This window comes from Lepus europaeus, chromosome 12, assembly GCF_033115175.1.
Source record: "Lepus europaeus isolate LE1 chromosome 12, mLepTim1.pri, whole genome shotgun sequence".
NCBI classification, from domain to species: domain Eukaryota; kingdom Metazoa; phylum Chordata; class Mammalia; order Lagomorpha; family Leporidae; genus Lepus; species Lepus europaeus.
In genome coordinates, this window is record NC_084838.1 from 13,109,837 (window position 1) to 13,137,650 (window position 27,814).

The 27,814-nt window shown below is 43.1% G+C and overlaps 1 protein-coding gene across 3 annotated transcripts in view; it reads left to right on the plus strand.

Moving 5' to 3' along the window:
• FBXW2 (F-box and WD repeat domain containing 2) overlaps positions 1-27,814 on the plus strand; it is a 53,828-nt gene that overhangs the window by 12,323 nt on the left and 13,691 nt on the right. Inside the window, exons 4-9 of one of the 3 annotated variants that reach the window (XM_062207676.1) lie at positions 1,723-1,917; positions 4,287-4,420; positions 7,151-7,237; positions 8,551-8,720; positions 15,993-16,025; positions 16,194-23,352. In XM_062207676.1, the coding sequence (XP_062063660.1) occupies positions 1,723-1,917; positions 4,287-4,420; positions 7,151-7,237; positions 8,551-8,720; positions 15,993-16,025; positions 16,194-16,482 (908 nt within the window). In that variant the 3' untranslated portion in view covers positions 16,483-23,352. Of the gene's footprint in view, positions 1-1,722; positions 1,918-4,286; positions 4,421-7,150; positions 7,238-8,550; positions 8,721-15,992; positions 16,026-16,193; positions 23,353-27,814 lie in introns of those variants that run through there. The other 2 variants (XM_062207677.1, XM_062207678.1) reach the window with 2 other exon arrangements.

Genomic DNA, 27,814 nt, shown 5'->3' on the forward strand with positions numbered 1-27,814 from the left:
TTGAATAGTTGAGTTGTGGCTAAACCAAATTGTGATGTGAAATATGAAATGCCAAACTTAGAAGACAGATTGTAAAAGAATATAAAATATCTCATTAATAAATTTTATACTGATTACATGTTAAAATGATAATATTTTTTACATTTAATTAAATAAGAATTATTTTCATTCATTTACACTTTTTAGTACATTCTAAATTACATGTATGGTGTCCATTATATTTCTGTTGGACAGCATTGTTTTAGACTATTGGTTTTCAAAATACTGATGAGTTAGAGTAGCGTGGAAATTTTAAGATTATTGGATTCTACCTCAGATAGCCTAAATTAGAATCTGTTTGAGGTAGAGCCCTGTTTGTGTGTTTTGATAAAAGAACCCTCATGGTTCTGATGTCTCCTGTCCATTGAGAATCACCAGCCAAGTCTTACCCCTTATTTTGTGTAGATTCTTAAATAGCAGGGTGACAAATACATTCATCATTTCAGTATTCAAGCTCTTTCATAAGTGGTAACTATTTTTCATTTTCTGAAACAGTGGCCCTTGATGAAAGGTGGAATTGTGGCTGACTTTGTAAAGTCATTTCAGCTTTTAGAAAACTGATGATTTAGTGCTCTCCTAGGGTACTATGTTTTTATTATAGTACCTATGTTTAATATAGTCTCAAAAAGTCTTTTCCTTTATTGATTTTTATTAAAGGTGAATTGTGAGACATGAGTTAGTTATTAAGATTTTAAACTTAATTAAAACCAAGTCTTGATTTTTTTTTTTTTATATTACCACCAACAGTGCACATGTAGCTGAAAATCTTTATATCTTCACCAACAGAATTGGGTGTTCCTTTTTTTTTTTTTTTTTTTAAGATTTATTTTATTTATTTGAAAGACAGAGCTACAGAGAGAGGTATAGACAGAGAGAGAGGTCTTCCATCCGATGGTTCACTCCCCAAATGACTGCAACGGCCAGAGCTGTGCCGATCCAAAGCCAGGAGCCAGGAGCTTCTTCTGTGTCTCCCATGTGGGTGCAGGGGCCTAAGAACTTGGGCCATCTTCTTCTATCCCAGGCCATAGCAGAGAGCTGGATTGGAAGAGGAGCAGCCGGGACTAGAACCGGCGCCCATATGTTATGCCGGCGCTTCAGGCCAGGGTTTTAACCACTGTGCCACAGCACTGGCCCCCGAGTCTTGATTCTTTTTTAAAGATTTATTTATTATTTGAAAGGTAGAGTTACAGAGAGGCAGAGGCAGGGAGAGAGAGAGAAGTTTTTCATCTGCTGACTCACTCCCCAAATGGCTGCAGTAGCCAGGCCGGAACTGGGTCAATGCGAAGCCAGAAGCCAGGAGCTTCTTCCAGGTCTCCCATGCTGGTGCACAGGCCCAAGCAGTTGGGCCATCTTCCGCTGCCCTCCCAGGCCATAGCAGAGAGCTTGATCGGAAGAAGAGCAGCCGGGACTCAAACCTGCACCCATATGGGATGCCGGCACTGCAGGCAGCGGCTTTACCCGCTACACCACTGTGCCAGCCCCCACAGTGCATTTGACACTGTTTTCGTGACTTAGCAAGTCATGCAACCAGGACTCTTCGTTCTTTGGTTTTCTCAGCCATAAAGTCAAAGTGCTGGAAAAGGTGACCATTAACGTTCTCTTTTAAGAATACTTTGGTTTGAAGATTGACTTTGCCTTTTTAATATGCCTTTTCTTATTAACCTCCCTGTTTTTCTCTTGAAGGGTCAGATGACTTGTCTGCAAAGCTGTGGGATGTGAGCACAGGGCAATGTGTTTATGGCATCCAGACCCACACTTGTGCAGCAGTGAAGTTTGACGAGCAGAAGCTTGTGACAGGCTCCTTTGACAACACTGTGGCCTGCTGGGAGTGGAGTTCTGGAGCCCGGACCCAGCACTTCCGGGGGCACACGGGGGCGGGTGGGTTGCCCTTTTTCAAGGGTTTTTAAAATTGCTCTAACCTCATCTTTAAAGCCATAGGCCAAGAGTGTGAAACTTTTTTCCTTTTCCATTTACCCTGTCTTTCCCCCCTTCTTCCTCAGGCACTGCAGTTGTTTCGCTTTATTCCAGCTAGTCGTATATGGGATGCTCTCCCCACTTTGCTCTTCCCCTCCTGGCCCATTTACGAATTCTTCTATCTACTCTTACGTTGGGAAGGGTAGTTCTCCCTCCTTCCTATTTCATTTATATAATGTTGAACAGTCAGTCATCTTTGCTTTTATCAGATTCCCTATCTCCAAATTTGAGTAAGTCCTGTGCTTGTAAATTCAGACCAATTTATTTGTGGAACTAAAGCAGAAAATCCTTTGGAGTGATGGTGGTTCCCAGGTTGTATGGTCTCTATAGATTATATCCGGTTGGAGCTTGATTAACATCTGATTAAAAGGTAACCACCTAGAGATAAACAGATGATTGAATAGTTCCTAAGAAATATACAGAAGCCTTATTTTGCAGAAAACTGACCTTTTTAATATAGTCTTAAGACTTGAACTTCTCTCTCTGCTGTATTTGTTTTGGAGCTTTGTGTGGAAATCGTATTAAGCTGTTTCCCAGACTTCTGTGCTGCAGCTCCCTTCTTCTTTTTGCATTTGCCCACTGCTTTAGCCTCTGAGAATCACAGTCTCCACTCTTAAGCATCAAGTTTGTGAACAGTCCTCTGTGAACAGCTTGGGCCCTCTGCTGTAAGATGCCCAGAATCCTATATTACTGATGAATACCCATCATGCAAATAAGGGTGCTAATCCTGATTCCTCCCAGACTGTTAGCTCTGTAGGACAAGGGCCCTGCCTGGCTTGTTCACCCTTGTGTCTTGAGTTTCTTGTACTTTATTTACCTAGTACTCAATATTCTTTAATGTAAACTCAACTTTAGTCTTTGCTGTCTGCTACCAATCGCTTGTTTTAGAGATTGATATTTGAAGGTGTATGGCTTAGTATGGAACTTACATATTACACCGAGTGTAGTATTCCACAGTGTCACAATGTACCATGACTTCTAGGTGATTTTATTCCTGGTCAACTTCGATCTAAAAAATTTTCTACTTGCTGTTCCCTGGACATTGCTGCCGCTTATCTTAACTCCATGTTTTTGCTGACCCCTCTACCTGCAGTATTCTTTCTTTTCTTGATAAACTCTGCTCATCCTTCAGGGCTCATCGCCATTATCGCCTCTTCCCTGAAGTCCTCCCTGATACCCCTGGGCAGAGTTAGTCATTCTCCTTGGTGTTCCCCTAGCAAGAGGTAAACATTTATTTTTTTCTGGACTCCCTCCTCAATCCCCAACTTAGAGTGTGTTCCTTAATTAAAGAAAGGAACAGTATCATCATCTCTGGGTCCTTGGTGTTCCTGTAGAGCCTGATAGACATTTAAAAACAAATATTTGAGTACTGGCTATACTGGAGACACTAACTTAGGTGCTGGGATATAGCTATAAAGAAATTGAGCCACTGTTTTGAGTGAATGCCTTAGTGTGACCTTTGAGATTCCCCCTCCCCCTTTTATTCTCTTTGCATTGGCTTTTCTTGAGTCGGTACTGTTTTGCAACTTACATTCTTTATGTTTTGTCTTACTGTCAGTGCATATCTGAGCAGGGCCAGTTATATTCTGTTTTCCTGCATAAAGTAGATAAAGTTTTGTGTACTGTCAGGCAGGCAGGCCTAAGAAGGGATAGCATTATCTCCAGTATTGGTTTTGCCCCACTTGAAAGCAAGTACAAATACAAGAGATTGTATTGTTTCTGGAATGTTCCAAGCTTAGAATAATCTGTAATAATAGCAACAGTTTTTTTCTTTTTTAAAAGCTTTATTTGTTTGAAAAGCAGAGTTACAGATAGGGAGAGACAGACAGAGAGAGACAGAGACAGAGAATCGATCTTCCACTTGCTGGTTCACTCCCCAAATGGCTGCATGGCCAGGGCTGGACCAGGCTGAAACTCCATCCCAGTCTCCCATGTGGTTAATAGGAGCCCAAGCACTTGGGCCATCTTCCTCTGCTTTTGTAGACATATTAGTAAAGAGTCAGATTGGAAGTAGAGCACCTAGGACTCGAACCAGTACCCATATAGCAACGGCTTTACCTGCTACACTACAATGCCGGACCGATAGCAAGAATTTGAAATGGATTTTTTAAATCATAAAATTGGTAATGGAATAGCCCCATTCTTATAGTGGCTTTGGTTGGGAAATTATGTAATTGGGAAGCTAGGGAGACTAAATGTTATTGAACTCTTTTTTTTTTTTTAACTACTGACAGAGGCATGTGTTTTAATTTTGTGTATGTTGTATGTACTAGTGTTTAGCGTGGACTACAATGATGAACTGGATATCTTGGTGAGCGGCTCTGCAGACTTCACTGTGAAAGTATGGGCTTTATCTGCTGGGACATGTCTGAACACACTCACTGGGCACACGGAGTGGGTCACCAAGGTAGGGAGACTGAGAAGACATCTCTTTGACGGCAGACTTCTTGTGGGTGGTGGGAAGTGAGGGATGTGAATACTACCCTGTAAGTGGAAATTAATCCTATGACAGAATAGTCATAATCACAAAGTGCAATGTTATATCCCAGTGATCATCATGTAGAAGGTCTCCATAGTTTAATCGATGAGTTGACTTATGGACAGGGAAAAATGCCCATGATATATGAACATTTTTAATGTGTTTATGCTCCAGTATTTTATTTTATTTTTTTATTTTTGACAGGCAGAGTGGACAGAGAGAGAGAGAGAGAGAAAGGTCTTCCTTTTTGCCGTTGGTTCACCCTCCAATGGCCGCTGCGGCCGGCGCGCTGCGGCTGGCGCACCGTGCTGATCCGATGGCAGGAGCCAGGTGCTTCTCCTGGTCTCCCATGAGGTGCAGGGCCCAAGGACTTGGGCCATCCTCCACTGCACTCCTGGGCCATAGCAGAGAGCTGGCCTGGAAGAGGGGCAACCGGGACAGGATCCGGCGCCCCGACTGGGACTAGAACCCGGTGTGCCGGCGCCGCAAGGCGGAGGATTAGCCTGTTGAGCCACGGCGCCAGCCCTATGCTCTAGTATTTTTAAATAGATTATTTCTGATGAGATTGTGGGTGCTTTTTTGGAAGAACATATTTGTTTTTTAATCAGAAAAGCAATTTCCATTTTGAAAAAAAGAATGTTTTTCAGTCTTGGAAGAAAGAAGTGAGGCTAAGAAAAGTTTACAAGACCTGTAGCAAAATATCATGATATATTCTAGTTCCACAAGGTTGTTGTGGGGCTCACATGCAGCATTAATAGTGACTGTGCCATGTGACGCACTTCCTTGAACTTGAGGGTCTGAGGATACAGGAGCTGGAAAAATATACCCAGGCTTTACTCTTACAGATGTTAGTCTAGGAGGATAAATAGTTATTAAACAGTGATTCTAAATGATATAATTACAATTTGTGTTAATTTCTGTGAGAGCAACTAATTCAAGGAAAGCTTTTTGAGAAGGTACAGACGTAAAGATTGAAAAGGTGGTAGCTGTGGAAAGAATGCTTTAGAATGTGCAGTATGTGTACAGGGCCGGGGATAGGAAAGAACTTGGAACATTTGATGACCTGGAAGAAGGCCCTTGGAGCTATACTGTAGTCTGGGGAGATGAGTGGGTATGTGCCCATCATATATGACTTACTAAGCCATAGTAAGAGTGATGGATATCATAAGTGTACTAGGAAGTAGTTGACAAGTTCTGCCAAGAGTCTGATGTGATATATGTTTTAAGAAAATAACTAGGTTTGGCCGGCACCGTGGCTTAACAGGCTAATCTTCCGCCTTGCGGCGCCAGCACACCGGGTTCTAGTCCCGGTTGGGGCGCCGGATTCTATCCCGGTTGCCCCTCTTCCAGGCCAGCTCTCTGCTATGGCCTGGGAAGGCAGTGGAGGATGGCCCAAGTGCTTGGGCCCTGCACCCGCATGGGAGACCAGGAGAAGCACCTGGCTCCTGGCTTCAGATCAGCGCGATGCGCCGGCTGTAGTGGCCATTGGAGGGTGAACCAACGGCAAAAAGGAAGACCTTTCTCTCTGTCTCTCTCTCTCTCACTATCCACTCTGCCTGACAAAAAAAAAAAAAAACTAAGTGAAGGATGGGTTAGTCTGTGACCAGTTGGGCATTTGCAATGGCCTAAGCAAAAGATGCCTATAACTTGGACTTGAGTGGCAATAAAAGATGGGCATTCATGTCAATAAGGTAAAGCCACCTGAACTTGCTGGTTCATAGTAGGTAACAAAAAAGTAGAAAGAATCAGAGATGACTGGTGGGTTTTAGATTGGATGAATGAGTATGTCTTTTTCTCAAATAGGCTCAATGGAGAAGAGTTTGGGAGAAGGTCGATAATTATGTATTGGAATTTGTGAGAAGGTCGATAAGTGTGTATTGGACACTTCAAATTTTTAAATAGAGAAGTTATAAGGCAATCTGATTTTGTAGGAAAACCAGTAGACTTGGGGCCCAACTGCCTGAGGTATCTCGGACTGTTACTGCTCCCTTTTAGGTGTACAACCTAGGTTTGATCATATGCTGAATGTTCCTGTGGCTATTAAAAGAGATATTGGGACATTTCTCAGCAAGGTGCCTGATATTTAGTGGCACATCTGTCCATTGCAGTTGAATCTAGCCCAGACTTCTGAATGAGTGAACCCTGCTTTCTGTCTCACCTTATGGTGATTTATTACGAACAACTGGAACCTAGGCTTTAAAGACTATCCCAAGTGCTGAGGGGATGTTAGCTTTTATACATTACAGTGTTACTGTTATGATTATTTACATTGTTTTAGTTCATATCTACACTGCAGTTACATGAGATAAGATGGTTGGTCTCTTGCCTCCTACTTAGAGATGAATAAACTGAGAAACGAAGAGCTGAGATGGTCTTTCTAGGTTGCAAAACCAGTATATGGCAGATTCTGGTTCCAAGTTCAATGCTTAAAATCTGTCCTAGTTCTCTTCCAGATTATAGCTAAGGTTAAATGCCGCCAGTATTGGATACTTGTAGATACTGCTAATAACAGAAATTTAGTAATGGGATTATAGTTTAGTTATTCTACAGTACTGTGTCATTCCAAGCTCATTTTCATATTTTAATTAAAAAAATGAAAATCACTATAGGAAGAATATTAAAGAGATGTTTCTGTAACATGGATATTTATATTTGCAGGTGGTTTTGCAGAAGTGCAAAGTCAAATCTCTGTTGCATAGCCCTGGAGACTATATCCTCTTAAGCGCAGACAAATATGAGATCAAGGTGAGATTTTTTTTCCTTCTATTAATTTGCCCCATCAAGAAAAACTGGCGACTACTAAGAAAATTAAAATGATATGGCAAAGAGAGAATACTCCACAGGGGAAAGTGAGAATGTCTTAGTCCAGTGTCTTAAATCCATCAGAATAGAATGTGACTAGGGCGGCTTAAGGCACTACCATGTTGGAATGTCAATTTGAGTCCTGGCTGCTCTGCTTCTGATGCAGCTCTCTGCTCATGCACGTGGAAATAGCAGATGATGGCCTGAGGCCTCAAGTCCCTGCCACCCATTTGGAAGACTTGGAAGGAGTTCCTGGCATGAGCCTGGCCCAGTCCTGGTTCTTGTGGCCATTTGGAGAGTGAACCAGCAAATGGAAGATACTTTCTCTTTCTCTCTTTCTCTTTCTCTCTCTCTCATTCTCACTCACTCTTACTGTCACTCTGCCTTTCAAATAAATAAATCTTAAAAAAAAAAAAAGACTAGGATACAGTTCACTAATTCTATATCCTATGCAGTTTCTAACTATGATTTGTAAATGAAAAAGAAATTCACAGAAATTGGTTTTCAACTTATTCTTACTGTTTTCTTAAAATACATACTTCCTGCTCTCCTCAATTCTTAAGCTATGAAACCATAAATATCCATTTGTTGTAACAATTTGCAAAGAGTTTACACAATGTTTATATATGTTCTTATTGCATCTTTGTTTATTTAAAAAATTTTAATTTATTTATTTAAAAAGCAGGAAGAGAGAGAGAGAGAGAGTATCAGAGACAAAGATCTTCCATCATCTGGTTCACTTTTCAAATGCTGGCAACAGCCTGGACTGGGCCAGGCCAAAACTAGGATCCTTGAACTCAATTCAAGTCTCCCATGTGGGTAGCAGAGACCCAGGTACTTGAGTTGTTGGCACCTGCTGCCTCCCAGGGTGTATGTTAGAAGGAAGCTGGAATCAGAAGCAGAACAAGGGAGGCCTCCAACCCAGGCACTCTGACATGCAATGGGGGTGTCTCAGGTGCCATCTTAACGGCTGTGCCAAATGCCTGCCCCATTATCGCATCTTTCAAACCAATCCATGTGGTAGGCGTTAATCTTCACGCAAGAACTGGGCTTCAGGGATGTTAAATCTTTGACCCAAATTACCCAGAAGAGTCAAGAATTGAATATGTGATCTTTGGCTTTAAAACCTGTGATGTTCCTTGTATGCTGCACTTTGTATTGACTTCAGCAAATGCAGGCCACATTGTTTAAGGCAAGGTTTTCTGTGGTGGTGTGATCTGTTATCTTTTCTCATTTTCTTTCTTTCTTTTTGGTAGATTTGGCCAATTGGGAGAGAAATCAACTGCAAGTGCTTAAAGACATTATCTGTCTCTGAGGATAGAAGCATCTGCCTTCAGCCAAGACTTCATTTTGATGGCAAATACATTGTCTGTAGTTCAGCACTAGGTCTCTACCAGTGGGACTTTGCCAGTTATGATATCCTCAGGTAATGTCCTTGTACCTTATGCTTTATCTTTGAATGTTGGCTGTTGAGTAGTAAAGAAAAGACTAAATATTTGCATGTACCAACCAACAGCTTGCTTTTAGGAAATATTTACTGCATCAGTTATAAGCCAGTCTATTTAAAGTCAACATCTCATAGTGGAAAACTTGTTTTAGAGGCAATAAGCAAATGACAAAGGATTATTTCCTGGAAGCTAAATATCTAGGTTATAATCCCTCCCCTACTCTGAGTCATAAATCACTTTCCCTTTCAGGGTTTAACTTGCTTTTCGGGAAGATGAGGGGCCCGGATGACAGATCTTCCTGATCTCTTCCAGTTCTAATTTTTTTTAAAGTTCTCTTCCGTCAGTTGAAATTCTACATTGTTATACAAGCCTGGTCAACCTCAGTGGATCTAGGGATCAAGTGGCTTTCTTATTGACTGATTGAAAAACAGTGGTACTTAGAGAAAAATATAACTTCCAGTGTTTCCAAAGAAATGAGAGGTCTGTGGACAAATAATTTTGTGATTTTTGACAACATAGACCCCTCTTGGAGGTTGGCAGTGTTTGCTGGCATATTCAAGGCTGATGGAAGCCAGTGCTATGTGATGGGTTAACATCTGGTACCATCTCTTATGAGCTGTGTGATTTTGTGTAAGTTTCTTAGTCCTTCTGTGCATCAATTTTCTCATCTATAAAGTGATCATTGAATGAAATGCTTGTGTGAGGGCTTAGTATGGCACCTGGGAGATCATTACTAATAACTCTGGAGGCTTCCATAAAGAAGCCTATTTGAATTTGTTTAACCTACTCTGTGTCATACCTGTGGTGCACATGTGCAGTAACAACTCACAAAAACTCACAAAGTTAATGTTCCACAGCGTGGTTCAGGAAATGCTGACTTGGGGGACATTCTCTCCATTTTTTTTTTCTAATGTGACTGTTTGAGGTCAGCTTAAATGGGATCTGATCCTACTAGCCAGCAGAATTTTGGCAGGCCCCATCTGTTGACAAAGTTAGAACCCCATTCATGTCTTCTGGAGTCAGACCAACATTTCTGAACAGTCAGCTTTCAGAGCTGTCAGAAACATTTCTAGGAATGATTGATGATTATGCTTTGAGAAAAAAAAAAAAAAAACTCAAACAGGTATAGAAAACATCAGTCCAAGATCTTCATTTTTTAGATTGGAAATTGAAGCCAAGATGGGGCCATGGCCTTGCCCTACATTCTATATCTCACTTAGTCTAACATTGCTCTATTCCTGGCTGGATTATCTGGGAGGTGTATACCTAAGGTCCCAGGAAATCAAGGGCCCCAAAATATGAGAAAATAATCCCTTGGAAGAACTTGATATTTTGCAAAGAAAAAATCCAAATAATCATCATGGAAAAACCACATTTTTTGTAGGTTGATACTGCTTTACTTTTAAATTGAAATTTTGGAAAGAGGGGTATGAAGGTAGAGAGTAGGGTAGAGGTATCATAATTGTTGGATGCTTGAGAGTTTCTAAAAGTTTGAATTTGACCCTGCACCTACATTTTTCATGTATATTTACTGCTCAGAAAGACCTATAGAGAGTCTAGAGTTCTGGGTAGAAGTTCTGTTAGTTTTTTTTTCTTTTTTTTAAGCTTTATTTATTTGTTATTTGAAAGGCAGAGTTACAGAGAGTCAGAGTGAGAGTGAGAGAGAGAGAGAGAGAGAGAGGTCTTCTATCTGCTGGTTCACTCCCCAGATGGCAGCAATGGCCAGGGCTGGGCCTGATCAGGAGCCAGGAGCTTCTTCCAGGTCTCCCATGTGGGTGCAGGGGCCCAAGGAGTTGGGCCATCTTCCACTGCTTTCCCAGGCCATAGCAGAGAGCTGGATCGGAAGTGGAGCAGCGGGGACTCGAACCAGCACCCATGTGGGATGCTGGCATTGCAGGTGGTGGCTTTACCTGCTACTCCACAGTGCCAGCCCCTATTAGTTTTTAGTATTTGGATATGCCAACTTTACCTGGCAAGTCTGCAAGATTGTTTCCTGGTGAGAAGTGGTAGATTTTTATTTTTCTTTGAAAAGGGGCTGTTTTATCTCTGCTTTTTTCCCTTTAAATGTAAACCCGCCTCTTGTGAATCCTGCTGTAAGTTCTGTGGCCTTAGTTGCTAGGACCAGATAGGGCTGCTTAAGGTCTGAAGCTAACTGAAGAGAAGCAAAGCACACGGGACAGCATGTTGCACAGTAAGTCTGAGATAATGACGCACTCTTGAACTAGAGCTGGGTTTTCTTTTATCCTACAAACTTTTTTTTTTTTTTTTTTAAGATTTATTTATTTGAAGGGCAGAGTTAGCATGAGAGAGAGACAGAGACAGGGAGAGAGCTTTCATCCACTGGTTCACTCCCAGATGGCTGCAGTGGTCATAGCAGTGCCATAGCGAAGCCAGGAGCTTTACCTGAGTCTCCCATCTGGGTGCAGGAGCACTCAGTCACTTGGACTATCCTCTGCTGCTTTCCCAGGTGCATTAGCAGAGAGCTAGATTGGAAACGGAGCAGCTAGGACTGGAACCTGCACCCATATGGAATGCTGACGTCACAGGCGGTAACTTAACCTGCTGCACCACAACACCAGCCTTAAGCTGCACCCAGCACCAGCCTTGAGCTAGGTTTCTTTAATACAGCACGCAAGATTTCTTAGGTTCAAGAGCCTAACTGCACAGCTGGGCTATCTATTTACAGTACTAATCTGGTCAAAGTCAAAGGATTCACAAGCCTATCAAGAGTGTTCTCTCTTCTGCAACATGTTTGTATTTCAGTCTTTGGAATCTGTTCATCTTCACTAGTCTTTCTTTTTTTTTTTTTTTTTTAAGATTTCTTTTAACCTATTTGAAAAGCAGAGTTAGAGAGAGAGGGCTTCCATCTGCTGGTTCACTCCCCAAATGACAACAACAGCCAGAGCTAAGCTGATCTGAAGCCAGGAACCAGGAGCTTCTTACGGGTCTCCCACATGGCTGCAGGGGCCCAAGAATGAGGGCCATCTTCTACTACTTTCCCAGGCCATAGCAAAGAGCCAGATTGGAAGTGGAGTAGCTGGGACTCGAACCAGTGCTCATATGGGATGCCAGCACTGCAGGCTGGGGCTTTAAACCACTGCACCACAGTGCTGGCCCCCCTTCACTAGTCTTAATTCTTATACCCATAACCACCCAGTTTTCTGTGTTTCCAATTTTATCCTGCTTTAAATTGATGATAGAGGGCTTACCATACCTTCTAGTTGTTTTTTCCAGTGTCCTTTGGTCTCTTATAGGAATTTGTATTTGTAGTGTTTGTTATACCACTGCTTTGTTTATTAGTTGGTACTGAGTACCTATCTATTTCTGCATTGGGAAGTGACAAAAATACTTATTAGTAAGCACATAGAAATGACTAACCAGTATGAGGGAAGGCTGACATTGAACAACTAGTGCATTTTTTTTTTTAGATTTATTTATTTATTTGAAAGAGTTACACAGAGAAGGAGAGGCAGAGAGAGAGTGAAAGAGAGGGGTCTTCCATCCACTGGTTCACTCCCCAATTGGCCGTAGTGGCCGGAGCTGAGCTGTTCTGAAGGCAGGAGCCAGGAGCATCTTCCGGGTCTCCCATGTGGGTGCAGGGGCCCAAGGACTTGGGCCTTCTTGTACTGCTTTCCCAGCTCATAGCAGAGAGCTGGATTGGAAGTGGAACAGCCAGGACTTGAACTGGCGCCCATGTGGGATGCCAGCACTGCAGGCAGCAGCTTTACTTGCTACACCACAGTGCTGGCCACAAGCTAGTGCATTTTTAATGGTTGGGGTAGTAAGTACCTAGTGCAGGGTATGTTGAAGGCCCATATTGTTTGTGAAGTAAGTGAATACTTCCTAGAGGAAGAACTATTTGGGTTGACCTTTAAATGTATGCCTTTAACTAAGTGCCAGGGGCGGGTGTGCAGTGAGCAGTGTTGTAGACCAAGACTGTTCTGTTCATAGGCCCTGGAGGTGAAGGGGTCTGGTGTATTTGAGGAATTCACCAGTGTAGCTGGAGGTAAGAGGGTAGTATGGAGGCATCATTGGGTGTAGAAGCTCAAACATAGTGGTAGTAGCATCAGATTTAGGGTGAACATAGCTGATTGAAAAATTCTAAGAGTAGCCAGAGAGAAAGCTGTTGGCAATACGGCAAGCAAAAGCATGATAATGGAGAAAAAAAAAGAATGCATTGGAGAAAAATTCAGGAGATAAAGTCAGTAGAGCTTGGTGATTGAATTTAGGATTTAAGTATGGAGAAGAATTGGGTGATGACCATGTTTCCTAGCTTGAGCAGTTTGGGCCAATGAGCAGGTGAGGAAACAGAGAAATGGGTTTGGCAATAGATTTTGTTTTTGACAGATTATAGGTGAGGAAATTCAGTTTGTCTCCTTCACTACCTAATCCTGATACCAGCAATGACTAGCATACTTCATGTTCCCAGTATTTGTGAAATGAATGAACATAATCATCCAAATGGAAAATGATGAGGGAGTTACTGATTGTGAACTTATTTGGAGCACAGTGGCTAGAACCACTGTTTCCCCTGTGCTTGAGCTTAATCCCAGCCTACTGCCGTCCCTGGAATCGGGCCTACGTTAGTGCATCTGTGCATATAATTCAGTGATTGATTTTGGATTAATGTCATTCTTGAACGTACCTATCTACCTCTTTTAAGAAGAGTTCCTTTTTCAATGAGCTTTATCTTTTTTTTTCTTTAAATTTATTTATTTGAAAAAGAGAGAGAGAGACAGAGAAAGTGAGATTTTTGATCCACTGGTTCATTTCCCAAATGGCTGCAACAGCTGGAGCTGGGCCAGTCCAAAGCTGTGTGCCAGGAGCTTCTTCTGGGTCCCTGATGTGGGTGCAAGGGTTCAAGTACTTGGAACATTTTCTGCTGCTTTCCCAGGAGCGTTAGCAGGGAGTTGGATTGGAAGTGGAACAGCTGGGCCTATATGGGATGCCGGCACTCTAGTTGGCTTTACCCGCTATGCCATAACACTGGCCTATGATCTGCTTTTTAAGCCCTTGTTAATCATTTTCTTTGTTTCCTAAAATTTATACTTCTCTTGATATTCTTAGTACCACACAATTCTTTTCTGGAGTTATCAGTGTTAAGAGAAACACATGCCTGTGGTAGAAAATTTGTAAAATTTCAAGAGGCCTTTAGTGTTCTTCATTCTGGAATGCCTAGTTTCATTTCCTCTTCTGGAAAGAGAACAAGTACTCTTCTAGGTCCAGCTGATAAAAGGTAGAATGACGTGCTCACTCCTTGGTGTTGCTGTTGTATCTTTTGCAGTGTTTGTGCTGAGTACGTTCTCACTCCTGACAGTGGTGTGCTGTGCCCGCCTCAGTCTAAGTGAGAAGGCCCAACCAGCACTCAACCTGTGTAGCTCTCAGAAAATGGGCGTTTAGTTGGAATCCATGTATTTGTGCACTCATCCCTTCATTCAGGAGAGAGTTGTACACCTCAGCTGGAGGTGCTCTCTGCCTTCCTCATCGGAAGCAGCTAAATGTAGAGAACAGAGCATATGGCCCAGAGTCTGCCAGATCTGGGCTCACATGCTCAGTCTGCTTCATGTTAGCCTTGTGGTCAGGGCAAAACATTTTCCTGTCCCCTCAGTTCATTCACTGGTCACAGAGGATAAATGCCTCTGCCTCACTGTGTTGTTTACAAGATACTTGTTTTTGTTTTTTTTTTCAACTTTTATTTAATAAAGTTCCAAAGTACAACTTGTGAATTATAGCAGCTTTTCCCTCCATAGCCTCCCTCCCACCTGCAACCATCCCATCTCCCACTCTCTCTCCCATCCCATTCTTCATCATGATTCATTTCCAATTATCTTTATATACAGAAGATCAACTTAGTATATACTAAGTAAAGATTTCAACAGACTGCACCCACAAAGACACACAAAGTATAGAGTATCAAGATACTTGTTAATAACTGTGATGTTCTTTGCCTGGCACATTAGGTAAATGTTTGTTAAAAAAAAAAAGTCCCCTTCCTTCTTAGTGTCAGACTGAAATCTTTGTAATCCTTTTCATTTGATGCTGGTTCCTGTCTTCTAGAGCTTGTAATGTCTGGCCTTTGTCTCATGCGTCCTGCACCGTTCACAAGTAACGATCCTGCGTAGTTGCCCTGCGCCTGCGTTCTTCGCTCCGCTCAGCAGTAGCCTTCAGCTGCTCCTTACTTGTCCTGATCGCCAGGCCCTCCCATTCTGGTTGAGTCTTGGATGTACACTAGTTCATAGTGTCCTTGTGAAAACCTAGGCTGACTTCCTTCCTTCTCACAGGAGCCCAACCATATGATCGCAGAGCACTCTTGGATTCTGCTCATCTTGTAGCTTTTTTCCTAATGCCCCACAAGAGGACATCAGCTTTTCTTGTCAACCTTTTGCTTTGCTAAAGGCACAGACAGCAGAAACTAAGGGGGTTTTTGGTTTGCTTTTCTCATTTATGCTGGTGTTTGGTTCAGTCTCTCCCATTTTGTGCCCTTGTCATTGCCAACCCGTGAAGGTTAGAGCTGTCCTCCCAGCTCCCCTAGTTTTCTCTAACAAGTTCTTAGGAATCTACTATTAATAAGTATTTCTGAATTATTTTGAGAACTGAATTTTTTCAGCTCCTGCTATTTTTGCAGAAACCCATTTGCTCGCTGCCTGCTGAGATGACTGGCACTTCAGTTACTGGGCTTCGGGATAGGATGTTTTAGTATTCTAGGGTTTAATGAGTAAGTCATCTTAGCTTGTAAGACGAGTTGATTCTTGCATTCTGGTTCTGACTGGTGACTGACAAGTTGTGAATCTTTAGCTAAAGTTATTACCCTAGTTGGGCTTTGATTTTCCCATCTTGGACATGAGAATGTTAAGTTGGATAATCTGAAGGAGCTTTCCAGCCTGGTCGGATGTTTTCGTGCTTTGTGTATAGACTTTTGTCAGATACTACCTTTCAGGGTAGATATTAGCTTAGTAGTTAAGATACCTGCATCCTACATGAGAGTACCTGGGTACCATTCTTGACTGTCTTCTGACTCTAGCTCCCTGCTTGCAGACCCTGAGGGACAGCAGTGATGGCCCAATAAATTGGGTTCTTGCCATCCATGTGGGAGACTTGCATTGGGTTCCTGCCTCCTGCCTTTGGCCTGGTCCCCAGCGTTGTCCATTGCAGGCATTTGGGGAGTGATCCAGTAGATGCGAGTTCTCTGTTTCTGCCTCTCCAATTAAAAACAAAACAATCACCTTTTTTTTTTTTTAACATGTTGTCAGATTCAATGGCTGTTTGGCGCCCTCCCCAAATTTGTAAGTGAGCTTTTTGTCCTCATTTTCTTCTTTCTCAAAAACTGTCATTTAATTCTAAATTTGCTTGAATTTTGTATTGATTTTAAATGTCTCCAGTGAAGATTATAGTGACGTAAACAGAAGCAGACTTGCCTGCTGGTTCATGATCCCTAACTCTCATCCTTGTAGGGTCATCAAGACTCCCGAGATAGCAAACCTGGCCTTGCTTGGCTTCGGAGATATCTTTGCCCTGCTGTTTGACAACCGCTACCTGTACATCATGGATTTGCGGACAGAGAGCCTGATTAGCCGCTGGCCTCTGCCAGAGTACAGGAAGTCAAAGAGAGGCTCAAGCTTTCTGGCAGGCGAAGCATCCTGGCTGAATGGACTAGACGGGCACAATGACACGGGCTTGGTCTTTGCCACCAGCATGCCTGACCACAGTATTCACCTGGTGTTGTGGAAGGAGCACGGCTGACACCATGAGCCACCACCGCTGACTGACTTTGGGTGCCGGGGCTGTGGGTGTTGGGTGCAACCTCCACGGCAGCCGACTGCATGAACCAAAGTTCTCACCTAATGGTATCATCACGCAGTGCACAATCATTTATCTGTGTTTGCCAGGGGCCAGGGCTTGGGGCGGGGAGGGCTTGTTTTATGGACATACAACGCAGCATGCTAATGGGGTACACCATTGACTTCATTTGTACTTACTTATGTTGATCAGCATAAGAGGATGCATTTTGGATTCATCTTTATTGAGTGGAATATTGGTTTTAAGTAAAGAAAGTTAAATGGTTCATTAATCTGCTAATTGGTTGCCTATAAAATCACATTTAGTCTGTTATGAAAGCTTTTTACTGTAGCCTTTTTTTCTTTTGAAGTTGAAGCGAAGGTGCTATGATGTGGTTAAAACAACTTCTCTCACGTGGGGCTTAGCTTTTTATACGGGCCAGTGTTACGAAGACCCCCAAGTCCTGTGGCATTCATAAATTTCCCAGCAAATACCAATTCTAAAGAAAGCCTGCTTCCCAGTGCAAGTCCAATTCTATAAATTGGTGAACAACTCATTCTAACTTTCACTTCTTGGAATTTAGAGTTACATAGTTTTTGCTTCCCTATAGAAACAACCTGGGTGACAGCACAGAGGTGACATGGTACAGTGGAAAGAGCACTGAGCTGGAAAATTGGAGGCTGGCTATTACCTAGGAACTCTGCAACCTCAGCCACATCTCTTCTCTGAGCCCCCAGTTCCTCCTTGTTATACAGCAAAGTGTTAAGCTAAGTGATTCTGCAGTTCCTTCCAGCCTTGCATCTGTTGAAGTGTGCAAAAGTTGATAGTGCAGTTTGATTTCATCAATTAATTGTTTTTTTAGGGGGGGGGGCTGCATATAATATTTAAATGAAATCACAGATCCGAAAGTTGTTATCTATAAGGAAATCCAGTCCTATGGAAAAGAATAAAAGGGAATTTAAAGAATATATCAGATTCCACTTAGAATATGTAAAATGTAAGCAGTTGTGGCAGAAATGCTGATGCGGTCATGGTTCTGTAGGGAAGCAGTGTGCCAGATTGGGAAGGAAGATGTCCAAACCCTCCTTACACTCTTCCTTTGCCTGTGACTTTCCTCCTCCAGGCCCCCATTTTCTTCATCTTTAAAGTAAAGGGATTGTTCTAGATGAGGACTCACAAACTCAAAGGCATAAAAAGCCAGGCAGGCGAGGTAAATGAGTGCAGCGTGCGGGCAGGATTGTGCTGGCCCTGGAGCCTTTATCTAACAGCAGCTCCTTGGCTGTAGCTATTTCATCATGGGCAGAAGCTAGCCCAGTGTTCACAGGTCTTCTGGGTTTTTTTCAGGAGGAGCTAGGAATCCAGATTTTTATTGGAAATACCCTGATATTAAAAGTGCTGACAACTGATTGAAGACAATTTTCAGTCAAGTTAAACTAAGGAGAACATGTCAGTGGACTGCCAGTTTGTGTCCACCACCTTCGTCTTCTAAAATTAGGTAATTCTGGGGCCAGTGTTGTGGCACAGTGGGTTAAGCCGTCACATGCAATTCTGGCATTCCATGTTGGAGCACCCATTTGAGTCCTGGCTACTCTGCTTCCAATCCAGTTCTCTGCTGCTGCTGCACCTGGGAAAGCAGTGGAAGATGGCCCAAGTGCTTGGGCCCCTGCCACCATGTGGGAGACCCATGGTTTCATCCTGGCTCAGCCCTGGCTGTTGCTGCCATTTAGGAAGTAACCAGCAGAAGATCTCTCTCATTCGCTTCCTCTCTCTGTCAATCTGCCTTTCAGATAAATTAATAAATCTTTAAAAAATAGATAAAGTTAGGTAATTGCAGTTCAGCAATGGAAATGTCATAAACATTAGGAGAGAGAAGAGGGGGCAGCTGTGGAAGTGGTAGCCTCTTGTGTTGCAAGGAGAGTGAAGGGGCAAGTGAGGGGACAGGCATTTTTCATTCACAGACCAACAAGAAAGTAGTTTGAAGATGATCGCGAGAACTGGAAGCTCAGTGCAGTCTTGGCCTGGGGACATGAGTTACTCCTCCTTGCTGTCTCCACTATAAAGCATGCCTGTTTATAGTTGGGCAAAGGGACTGTGGGCAGATCTGAAAGTGTTGCAGACTTCTAAAGTGGGGACCCAGCTCTCCCAGCATCTGCATTCCCATAGAGCCTGATGCACCTCTGGGTGCTGTGGTGTTAGTAGAGAATCTGGCTGCTTCGAGGAAAGGTCTAGTTAAAGTCCATGTTGAAACTCCAAGGGGATTCGATGAAAGAAAGTCTTCCTCAATCCCCCCAGATCTGGGTTTATTCCGCCTCATACTGAGTTCTGTGAATGAGCTCTGCTTAGTCCTCTTAGAAGTGGAACCAGGAGGGCAGGCGTTTTGCCGTAGCAGATTAAGCTGCGGCTTTCAAAGCTGGCATCGCGTATTAGAGAGCTGGTTTGAGTCCCTGCTATTCCGCTTTCAATCCAGCTTCCTGCTAATGCACCTGGGAAGGTGCAGAAGATAGTCCAAGTACTTGGCCCCTGCCATGGAGTACCTAGCTGCTGGCTGTGACCTGGCTGTTGCGGCCTTTGGAGGAGTGAGCCAGTGGATGGAATATCTCTCCCTCTGTCTCTGCTATTGCTCTTTTCAAATAAATAGGTCTTTAAAGAAGAAAGAAATGAAGCCAGAATTGCAGCTGGAATCTATTTTGCAGGAGCCCTGGGAGACCTCAGGCAGTGATGAGGGTAAATGACTTTCTCGTTTTTGCCCAGCCTGAGCAGATAACTGAGATTACTGATCTAATGATCACATAGCCACGTCTCACTTTCAGGTGTGTCCAATAGCTTCAAAGGGCGAGTAATTATAGTCATTTGTGGAAAGAATTTTTGGTACAATGACTGACTTGAAACTTGGATGGTATGTCCCATTTCGGTTTCAGTGGTGAGCCTGGAAGTTGTCATCGGAGAGTGCTGACGCAGCTGGATTTTGACAGCAATCCGTGAGGCGGTGGTTGGAGTCCTAGCTTTGATTCCTCTCCACAGAGGCCATCATTTCCATTTAATGGAATTGCTTTATAAATTCTGGATTTATTCATACGCTTGCCAGCTTCTCTAAAAAATTTGAAAACTAGGTCAGCTTTTCGACAAAGTAGAGCAAAGTGGGGAGACAGAGGAGTAGGAAGAGAAGTTGCTAGTTCTTACTCTCCTTCCTTGAGTTTGGGGACTGTCGTGTACCTGCTGACGTTGGCTTCCTTAGCTCAGGGGTGAGGGCGTTGCCTTTGCCTCTCATGAATATTCTCATTTCTGTAACATTCTGTCTGGAGTACATCAACTCTGTCCATGTTTGCAAGGATTGCATTTCTTGGATGACATTGTGGTGTGGTGGACATGAAGGGCTGTCTGCTTGCAGGTTTGTAAAGGATGCCCTAACAGCTTCAGGTTCCAAAAATAGGACAGAGTTGCTGGAGCCCTGAGTAGATTTGAGGTTCTTAGAAGACTTTGTTCCCCTTAAAAGGAAGGTAGTTTCTTCCGGCTCCATTATTTGGGCTAGTAGTAGTCAAATCCAGCCCTACCCTGACCATGTAGACCCTGATCAGAAAGATAGGAAGAGAGGCTCTCCAATGGAAGGGCCAGACTGAAGAGGTCCCACAGGGTTTTGCAAAAGTGCAGCTTGGAGAATATTGCTATTCAGTGCTAAGGTTTATGCTTCATTTTTCATAATTCAAAAGTTACTCCATTCTGGCCATTTAAAATGTTCAGTAAACTTTAAAAGAGGATTTTGTAATCATTCTCCAGTATTTGCTTCTAGGAGGATAATTATACCTGCATTTGTAAAACAGAAAAGAAACACCTTTGGAAACAGTATTATTTTGGATGAGAGGAAATGATGTCTGTTAGGTTAGGCATGGTGACCTAACGGAAACAGCTGAAGATTGTAGAGCCTGACTTTACACACTGCGTTGGCCAAACCCAGCCAGCTTCTTAAGGCTGGCAGCCTCTTGGGAGCCTAGAGGTGAATCTTCTCACCGCCATTCTTAGAGCTTTCTGTGCCTCCCTCCCTTTCCTCTGTAGGGAAGCTAGCAGAATCAGACTGCTACTCACCCATGCAGTGTGGGGCAGGGTGCACCATCATCTTTGCCCTAAGGGACACAGAGTTGTCAGGAGAAAGGACCCTTTAGGAATGATCCCTTGGCCGGCGCTGTGGCTTAACAGGCTAATCCTCCGCCTTGCAGCGCCGGCACACCAGGTTCTAGTCCCGGTTGGGGCGCCAGATTCTATCCCGGTTGCCCCTCTTCCAGGCCAGCTCTCTGCTATGGCCCGGGAAGGCAGTGGAGGATGGCCCAAGTACTTGGGCCCTGCACCTGCATGGGAGACCAGGAGAAGCACCTGGCTCCTGGCTTCGGATCAGCGCGATGCGCCGGCTGCAGTGGCCACTGGAGGGTGAACCAAAGGCAAAAAGGAAGGCCTTTCTCTCTCTCTCTCTCACTATCCACTCTGCCTGTAAAAAAAAAAAAAAAAAAAAAAGGAATGACCCCTTGACACAACCTTTCCAAGCTCATTATTGTGCTGGTGCTCCTGCCAAAATGGCTTAATAAAGCCTGATGAATAGCGGGTTGGCATGTTTGACAGAACGCCCACTAGCCGTGTTGGGCAGTGTCTCCTATTGGAGGTTTCCTATACCTGGTCTAGGAAAGTGAAATTTTTACAGAGTGAATTCTCCGGTGATTACTGGAGAGTCTCCCATCAGCCTAATCAGGCTTACTGATCATGCTCAGTGCGAAAGGTGTTTTGCTTTCAAGTTGTTTCTGTTTCCAGTCTTCCTTAGAACCACTCAATTGCTTGAAATTATTTCAGTTTTGACCAGTGTGAACTTAATTATTGCAGCTTAGAGAATCCAGCTACTTCTCTTCAGGAATGTGCCCCCCCCAAAATGTGATTTTGCATAGGCAAACCTGGCAGACTATTGATTCAGCTGATAAATGCTCATAGTTTCTTGGTGTCCTTGTTACGTTGTGAACAAACCGATTCACCAATTTAGATTTAGTCCTCTGATGAGAATGCTCAGGTCGAGAAAGCTGGTCTCTTACCATTCCAGCACCTATAGCAGCATGGTACAGTTCTGATGAACTTTATGCCTCATTAACTTGATGTATGTTGTGACCTAGAGGGAAAGTTTATATCTGAACTGTGGGGTGGGAGGAAGAGGGGATTGCCTCGGCAAATAGTGCAGTGATTGTGATGAGAAGTTATTTTCATGCATCATAGAAGCATTCTCTTACCCATGAGTGATTGTGCTAACTAGAAATCATCTGTACATTAAAGCAGATTCCCGTAATTAGGCAACATTGGTTAGCCAAGCCCAAGTTCATTGTACTTGTAATAAAACTTCATTTCCTTAACAATATATTTTGCAGTTAAGACTTTTTTCTTGCTTTTTTCTCCCCTAACCAAGTCAGATTTTTTTCCCCCATAACCAGTTTAGGGACTTTCAAAAGCACGTGTGTTTAGAATGTGTTGGAAATGGAACTGCTCCTGGTATGATTGAAAGTTCTTTTACTCTGCATGTTCTATAATGTAAACTCAACAGGTGTAACAGTTTCTGCAGGAGGCCGGAGAGAAGGCAGTACATTTACAAGCACAGTGGGAGGAGAGAGTTTTGGAGACCTCCATGAATAGAGGCAAAGCGGGGTGGGAGTGGAGGAGGTAGCTTTGCGGGTTGCAGACCTTGGAGTTGTCTTCTCTCTCTCACCCCCCCACCCCATTCACATCCACTAGCAATGTCCTTCCTTCTTCATTTAAATGTGGTCCTTTAGTCTTGATCCCCATCAGCGTAGGCCGTTGTCATTCCTGCTTTACAGATGAGAAAACCGAGGCTGGGAACAGTGACTCAGTGCTTAGTGACTCAGTGCTTAGAGGAGGGTAGCAAGTTGAGAGGTTTGATGGACCTGGACATTTCCTGCCTTTCCCATTTCCCTTTCCATTCCCTCCCTGTTTCAAGCGTATGCAAACCTGGACTGCTGCCTTCTTTACTGCCTGTGTGCTCCTTTCAAAATCGCCTTAACTCTGCTCCCGGGAGCTCTCCTCAGCCGCTCCTTTGAGCTCTGACTCCTGACCCAACAGACTGGGTTTGTCCAGCCTCCCTCTCCTCACATAATGGAGTCCCAGCCCACCTCTCCTGGCAGATAGTTCATGCTGGCTCTCCTTTGCCCTTGTACGTTGGAACTTATCCTCCGCTCCTCATTGGAAGTCCTGCATGTCCCCTCCACCAGTGAACTCCACTGTCTTCAAAGCTTCTGCTGACCACCATCCCCTACTTGTCTTGACCAGGTGTTTTTGTCTAGGAAGTTCAACTGTGTGATTCTTTCAACAATACATCAGGTGGTACTTTTTGCAGTTGACAGACTGTTGGCTTTCACCATTGACCCATAACTTTCCAAAATTCAGAAGATGCTTAGACTCCCCAGTAACACTGTGAGATTGAGAGTAGGAACTCAATGATGCTGAGTTCTTAATATTTCAATAAATTCCACAGGCTGTCTTGAGGGGTATGTGGATTGGAGGAAAAGTCATTTATGGGAATATCAAGGTATTGAAAATTCAGAATATAATAGCAGATGCAAAATCAAGACTAATTCTGCACAGCTCTTCCTGTCAGACTTCTCTGTTCTGCCATCCTCTGAAAACATCCAAAGTGTTCTGTATACATTTGTGTAGAAGATTTGATGATCACAGCGTGATTAGACGTGAATAGTCCTTGCCAGTGGAATGTTCCTGTCCTTTGCATTTTAACTACATGTTCTGTTCTCTTCATGGTAAAGATAACCTAACAATAATAAAAACTTGGGTGGAAAATTACCCAGAACTCCTTCATCATGATTTTGAATACTCTGTTCTATTCCTTAGGCACATGTGTGTAGTTATAGGATTGCAAATCATTGGTGTGTATTATGCTGTCAGAAATGTGCTTCAAGTCTTTACAATTACCATAATACTTTGCAATATTCCTTTATTACTGTAATTTGCTAAACCATTCCTGTTTGGGTGGATAATTAGGTAGTTTCCAGTTTTGCTCTTTATATAATGCTGTAGAGACTTTGTGTATAGTTCCTTAGAACAAGTTCTCAATAGAAGACTTACTGGTAAAAGCAAAGAATTTTTCTTTACAGAGAGTGCGTAGAAAACACTTTATTGAATACAGTGAATGTCTGTCCAGCCACAGCCAGAGTCAAGATAGGACATTTTTTGGTGTCCCAGAATACTCCTCTGTGGCTCAAAATAGCCTTTATGGCTATTGGTTCATATTTTCATGTGGCTTTCCAGATAGTTTAAATTGTTTTATATTATAGTCACAGTGCCACAGTGCTGGATTTTTTTCACCACATTATCATTTTGAGCTTTTTTTATTTTTTAATTTATTTGAGAGGCAGAGAGAGAGACAGAGCTCTTATCTGTTGGTTCACTCCTCCAAGGCCCACAATAGCCAAGGCTGTGCTGGGGCAAAGCCAAGAACTGGGAACATCATCCAGGACTACCATCTGGGTGGCAGGGACCCAAATATTTGAGCCATCATTGCTGCCATCCTGGGTCTGCATTAGCAGTAAGGTGGGGACAGGAACTGGAGCCAGGTGTTGAGCCCAGGTATGGGTCATGAGTATCTTAACTGGCCAACTTAACCACTAGGTTAAATGTCCTTCCCTTGAGTTGTTATTGTAAACATTTTTGCCAATTTAATAGGTATAAAGAATATATTTCAAGGTTGCTTTATTGATATTTAACATTTGCTTGTTTTTATTTATTTATTTTTTTAAAAGATTTTATTTATTTATGTGAGAGGTAGAGTTACAGACAGTGAGAGGTAGAGACAGAGAAGAAAGGTCTTCCTTCTGTTGGTTCACTCCCCAAATGACCGCAAAGGCTGGAGCTGCGCCGATCCGAAGCCAGGAGCCAGGAGCTTCTTCTGGGTGTCCCACATGGGTGCAGGGGCCCAAGGACTTGGGCCACCTTCTACTGCTTTCCCAGGCCATATCAGAGAGCTGGATGGGAAGAGGAGCAACCAGGACCAGAACCAGCGCCCATATGGGATGCCAGCATTACAGGCGGAGGATTAACCTACTGCACCACCGTGCTGGCTCCGCTTGTTTTTATTTTTAACTCTGCATCTTTTCCTCATTTTTTATTACATTTTCAAACACTTGTGGAAACATTGATTTAGTTGAATTACCGTCATAAATAAAATTTTGCTAATCAAGAAACCACTAATTTAGAAATAATAATTTAACTCAAGGCATGTTTTATAGTTTCCTTCCATTACATAAAAAGGATTTGTGTCAAAACTGTAGGCAGTTGCTATTTACGTGCTGTCAATATGAGATGCAAACTGCATTAACCGTTTAAATAGTTCTAGTGAGACTCAGTTCTGAACATAGAATATACTGAATACATTGTATGTTTTTAATTGAAACTTTTTCCTAATAGAACTGACTCACAAATGATGAATAATGTTTAAAGAAAAATATGGATGATCATAACCAAAAGATTTTACCCAAGTTAACCATAATATATGTTAAAGTTTACAATGCATTAATCCAGAAAACAGCGTGGTACAGATAGATACCCAGCACGTGACAATCCTGGTGTTTTGTCCTTACTCATTAATGCAGAGTCAGGGAGGGGATTGTCGGGCGCCTTTGTATCTCAGGTCTCCATGTTCAGAGAGATTTCCCATCTGGAAGCTTTTACAGGATAGAAAACATTCCTGCATTTTTAGTTCGGCAGGGTTAGCCATATGAGATGACTCTTGGACTGTTCATTCAAGCTTTGAGAGCATAAGGCTTGAACCCTATTTGAGGGGATCAGAAAAACAAAATTGGCCAGCGCCGTGGCTCAACAGGCTAATCCTCCGCCTGTGGCGCCGGCACACCAGGTTCTAGTCTCGGTCGGGGCGCTGGATTCTGTCCCAGTTGCCCCTCTTCCAGGCCAGCTCTCTGCTATGGCCCGGGAGTGCAGTGGAGGATGGCCCAAGTGCTTGGGCCCTACACCCCATGGGAGACCAGGAGAAGCACCTGGCTCCTGCCTTGGGATCAGCGCGGTGCGCTGGCCACAGCGCGCCGGCCATGGCGGCCAATGGAGGGTGAACCAACGGCAAAGGAAGACCTTTCTTTCTGTCTCTCTCTCTCTCTGTCCACTCTGCCTGTCAAAAATAAATAAATAAATAAATAAATAAAATAATCTGTATTTCTGTTTAAATATAAGTGATGATGTTTAAAAAAATTTTCTTAAAAAAAATGAAAGCAAAAAAAAAAAAAAAAAAACCCAAAATTAACACTGATGGAGTCTGTGTTAGAAGAGATGGAGAAGTAGAAGTAATAAACTAAGTTATTTTCTTTATTTTGCCTGCTGGACTGTGTCCTGAGAACAAGACCTGCGTCTCATTCCCTCTACTCAGACCCATCTATCTCCTTGTACTAGAGGAGGATGAACGGATGGATGGCTCAGTGGATGGGTCTTGGGTTAGTCTACTTTGGCTTCCTGTAATCCACTGTTCTCAAAGTGGGGTTCTCTTTCTGCAAGCATGCATCACCTGGAAACCTGTTAGAAATGCAAATCATTGCCAAGTCAAATAAACCAAACTTTGGGGCTGGAGCCCCATGAGTGATTGTTACGCGCATTAAGGTTGAGAACCACCACTGTTCTCTAACCTGTTCTGCCACCTAGTGGAACATAGGGGAATTGCATCTTGTAATGAGTTGGAGCCTGATTCTGTTGTTGTTGAAAATGTTAATTATACCAAGAATTTTCTTGCACTAAATGTTACAGCCCACTCTGAATGTGTTCTAGTACTACACTTGTCTCCTGTCTTATTTCCAGTTATCCCAGAGCATGTCGTGTAATGACATCAGCAGGCAGAGTAAACTTCCTGATTTTAGAATTGTTTCCAGCTTTGTGTTGGAACTGTTTCCTTATTCTCTAGAACAGTACACACCTACCAAATAATGCTACTGGAGAGTAATCAGTAAAAAGTAAATATAAGAATAATCAGTAAAAAGTAAAATATAAGTGGAAAAAACAAGATTAAAAATGACACACAGCATGATTCAAATTAAGTGATTTAAACATGCATAGAAACAAATGAAATTAAACATACCAAAAATATTTTATATATTTATTTGGTAGGTAGAGTTAAAGATAGAGGAAGAGACAGAGAGAAAGGTCTTCCATCCGATGGGTTCACTCCCCAGATGGCCGCAGTGGTCGTAGCTGCACTGATCTGAAGCCAGGAGCCAGGAGCTTCTTCCCAGTATCCCACACAGGTGCAGGGGCCCAGGGACTTGGGTCATCTTCTATTGCTTTCCAAGGCCATATCAGAGAGCTGGATTGGAAGAGGAGCAGCCAGGACTAGAACTGGTGTCCATGTGGAATGCCAGTGCTGCAGGCGGAGGATTAACCTGCACCATGGTGCCGGCCCCGACGATTATGTCTTAAGGATAAAATAGATGCTATGGTTTGAACAAGATTTGGCTCCCAAATGCACACAGTTAAATCCCAAAGTCAAAATACTACCAAAAGAATAGAAACTTAATCCAATTAGTGTTTCTAGGAGGTGGGTTTAGGGGGAGGGCCCTAGATCATGGAGACTTGCTCTTGGAAGGCAATTCTCAGAGAGGGCTGGTTATAAAAGCCTGGGTGAGGCCCAGCTGCTCTGCTTCCTGGCTCACGATGTGATCCTTCCTCTGCACACACTGTCTCCTTACCATCCACTGGCTTCATCAGACAACCAAACCAGTGGTTCTTACCTGATCCTGGACTGTGAACCTCCAAAACTGCAAGCAAAAATAGCCTTTTCCTTTGTAGGTTAGCTCTTTTCAGACATTTATTATAGTATGCAAAAGCTGAGCCATACAATAAGTCAATATTTGTGACAGGCTTTTTTGTGTTTTTTAAGTTTCCTACATTCAGCATAAATTGTTTATAAGAATAATTTAGGGGTTGATGCTGTCATGTAGCGGGTAAAACTGCTGCCTGATTGCTGGCATCCCATATGGGTGCCAATCCAAGTCCTGGCTGCTCCACTTCTGATCCAGTTCTGCTATGGCCTGGGAAGGCAATAGAAGGTGGCCCAAGTCCTTGGGCCCTTGCACCCATGTGGGAGACCCAGAGGAAGCTTCTGGCTCCTGGCTTTGGATCAGCACAGCTCCAGCCATTTTGGCCATTTAGGGAGTGAACAGTGGATGGAAGACCTCTCTCTGTCTCTCTCTCTCTGCCTCTGCCTTTCAAATAAATAAATAAATCTTAAAAAAAGAATAATTTAAAAAATTTT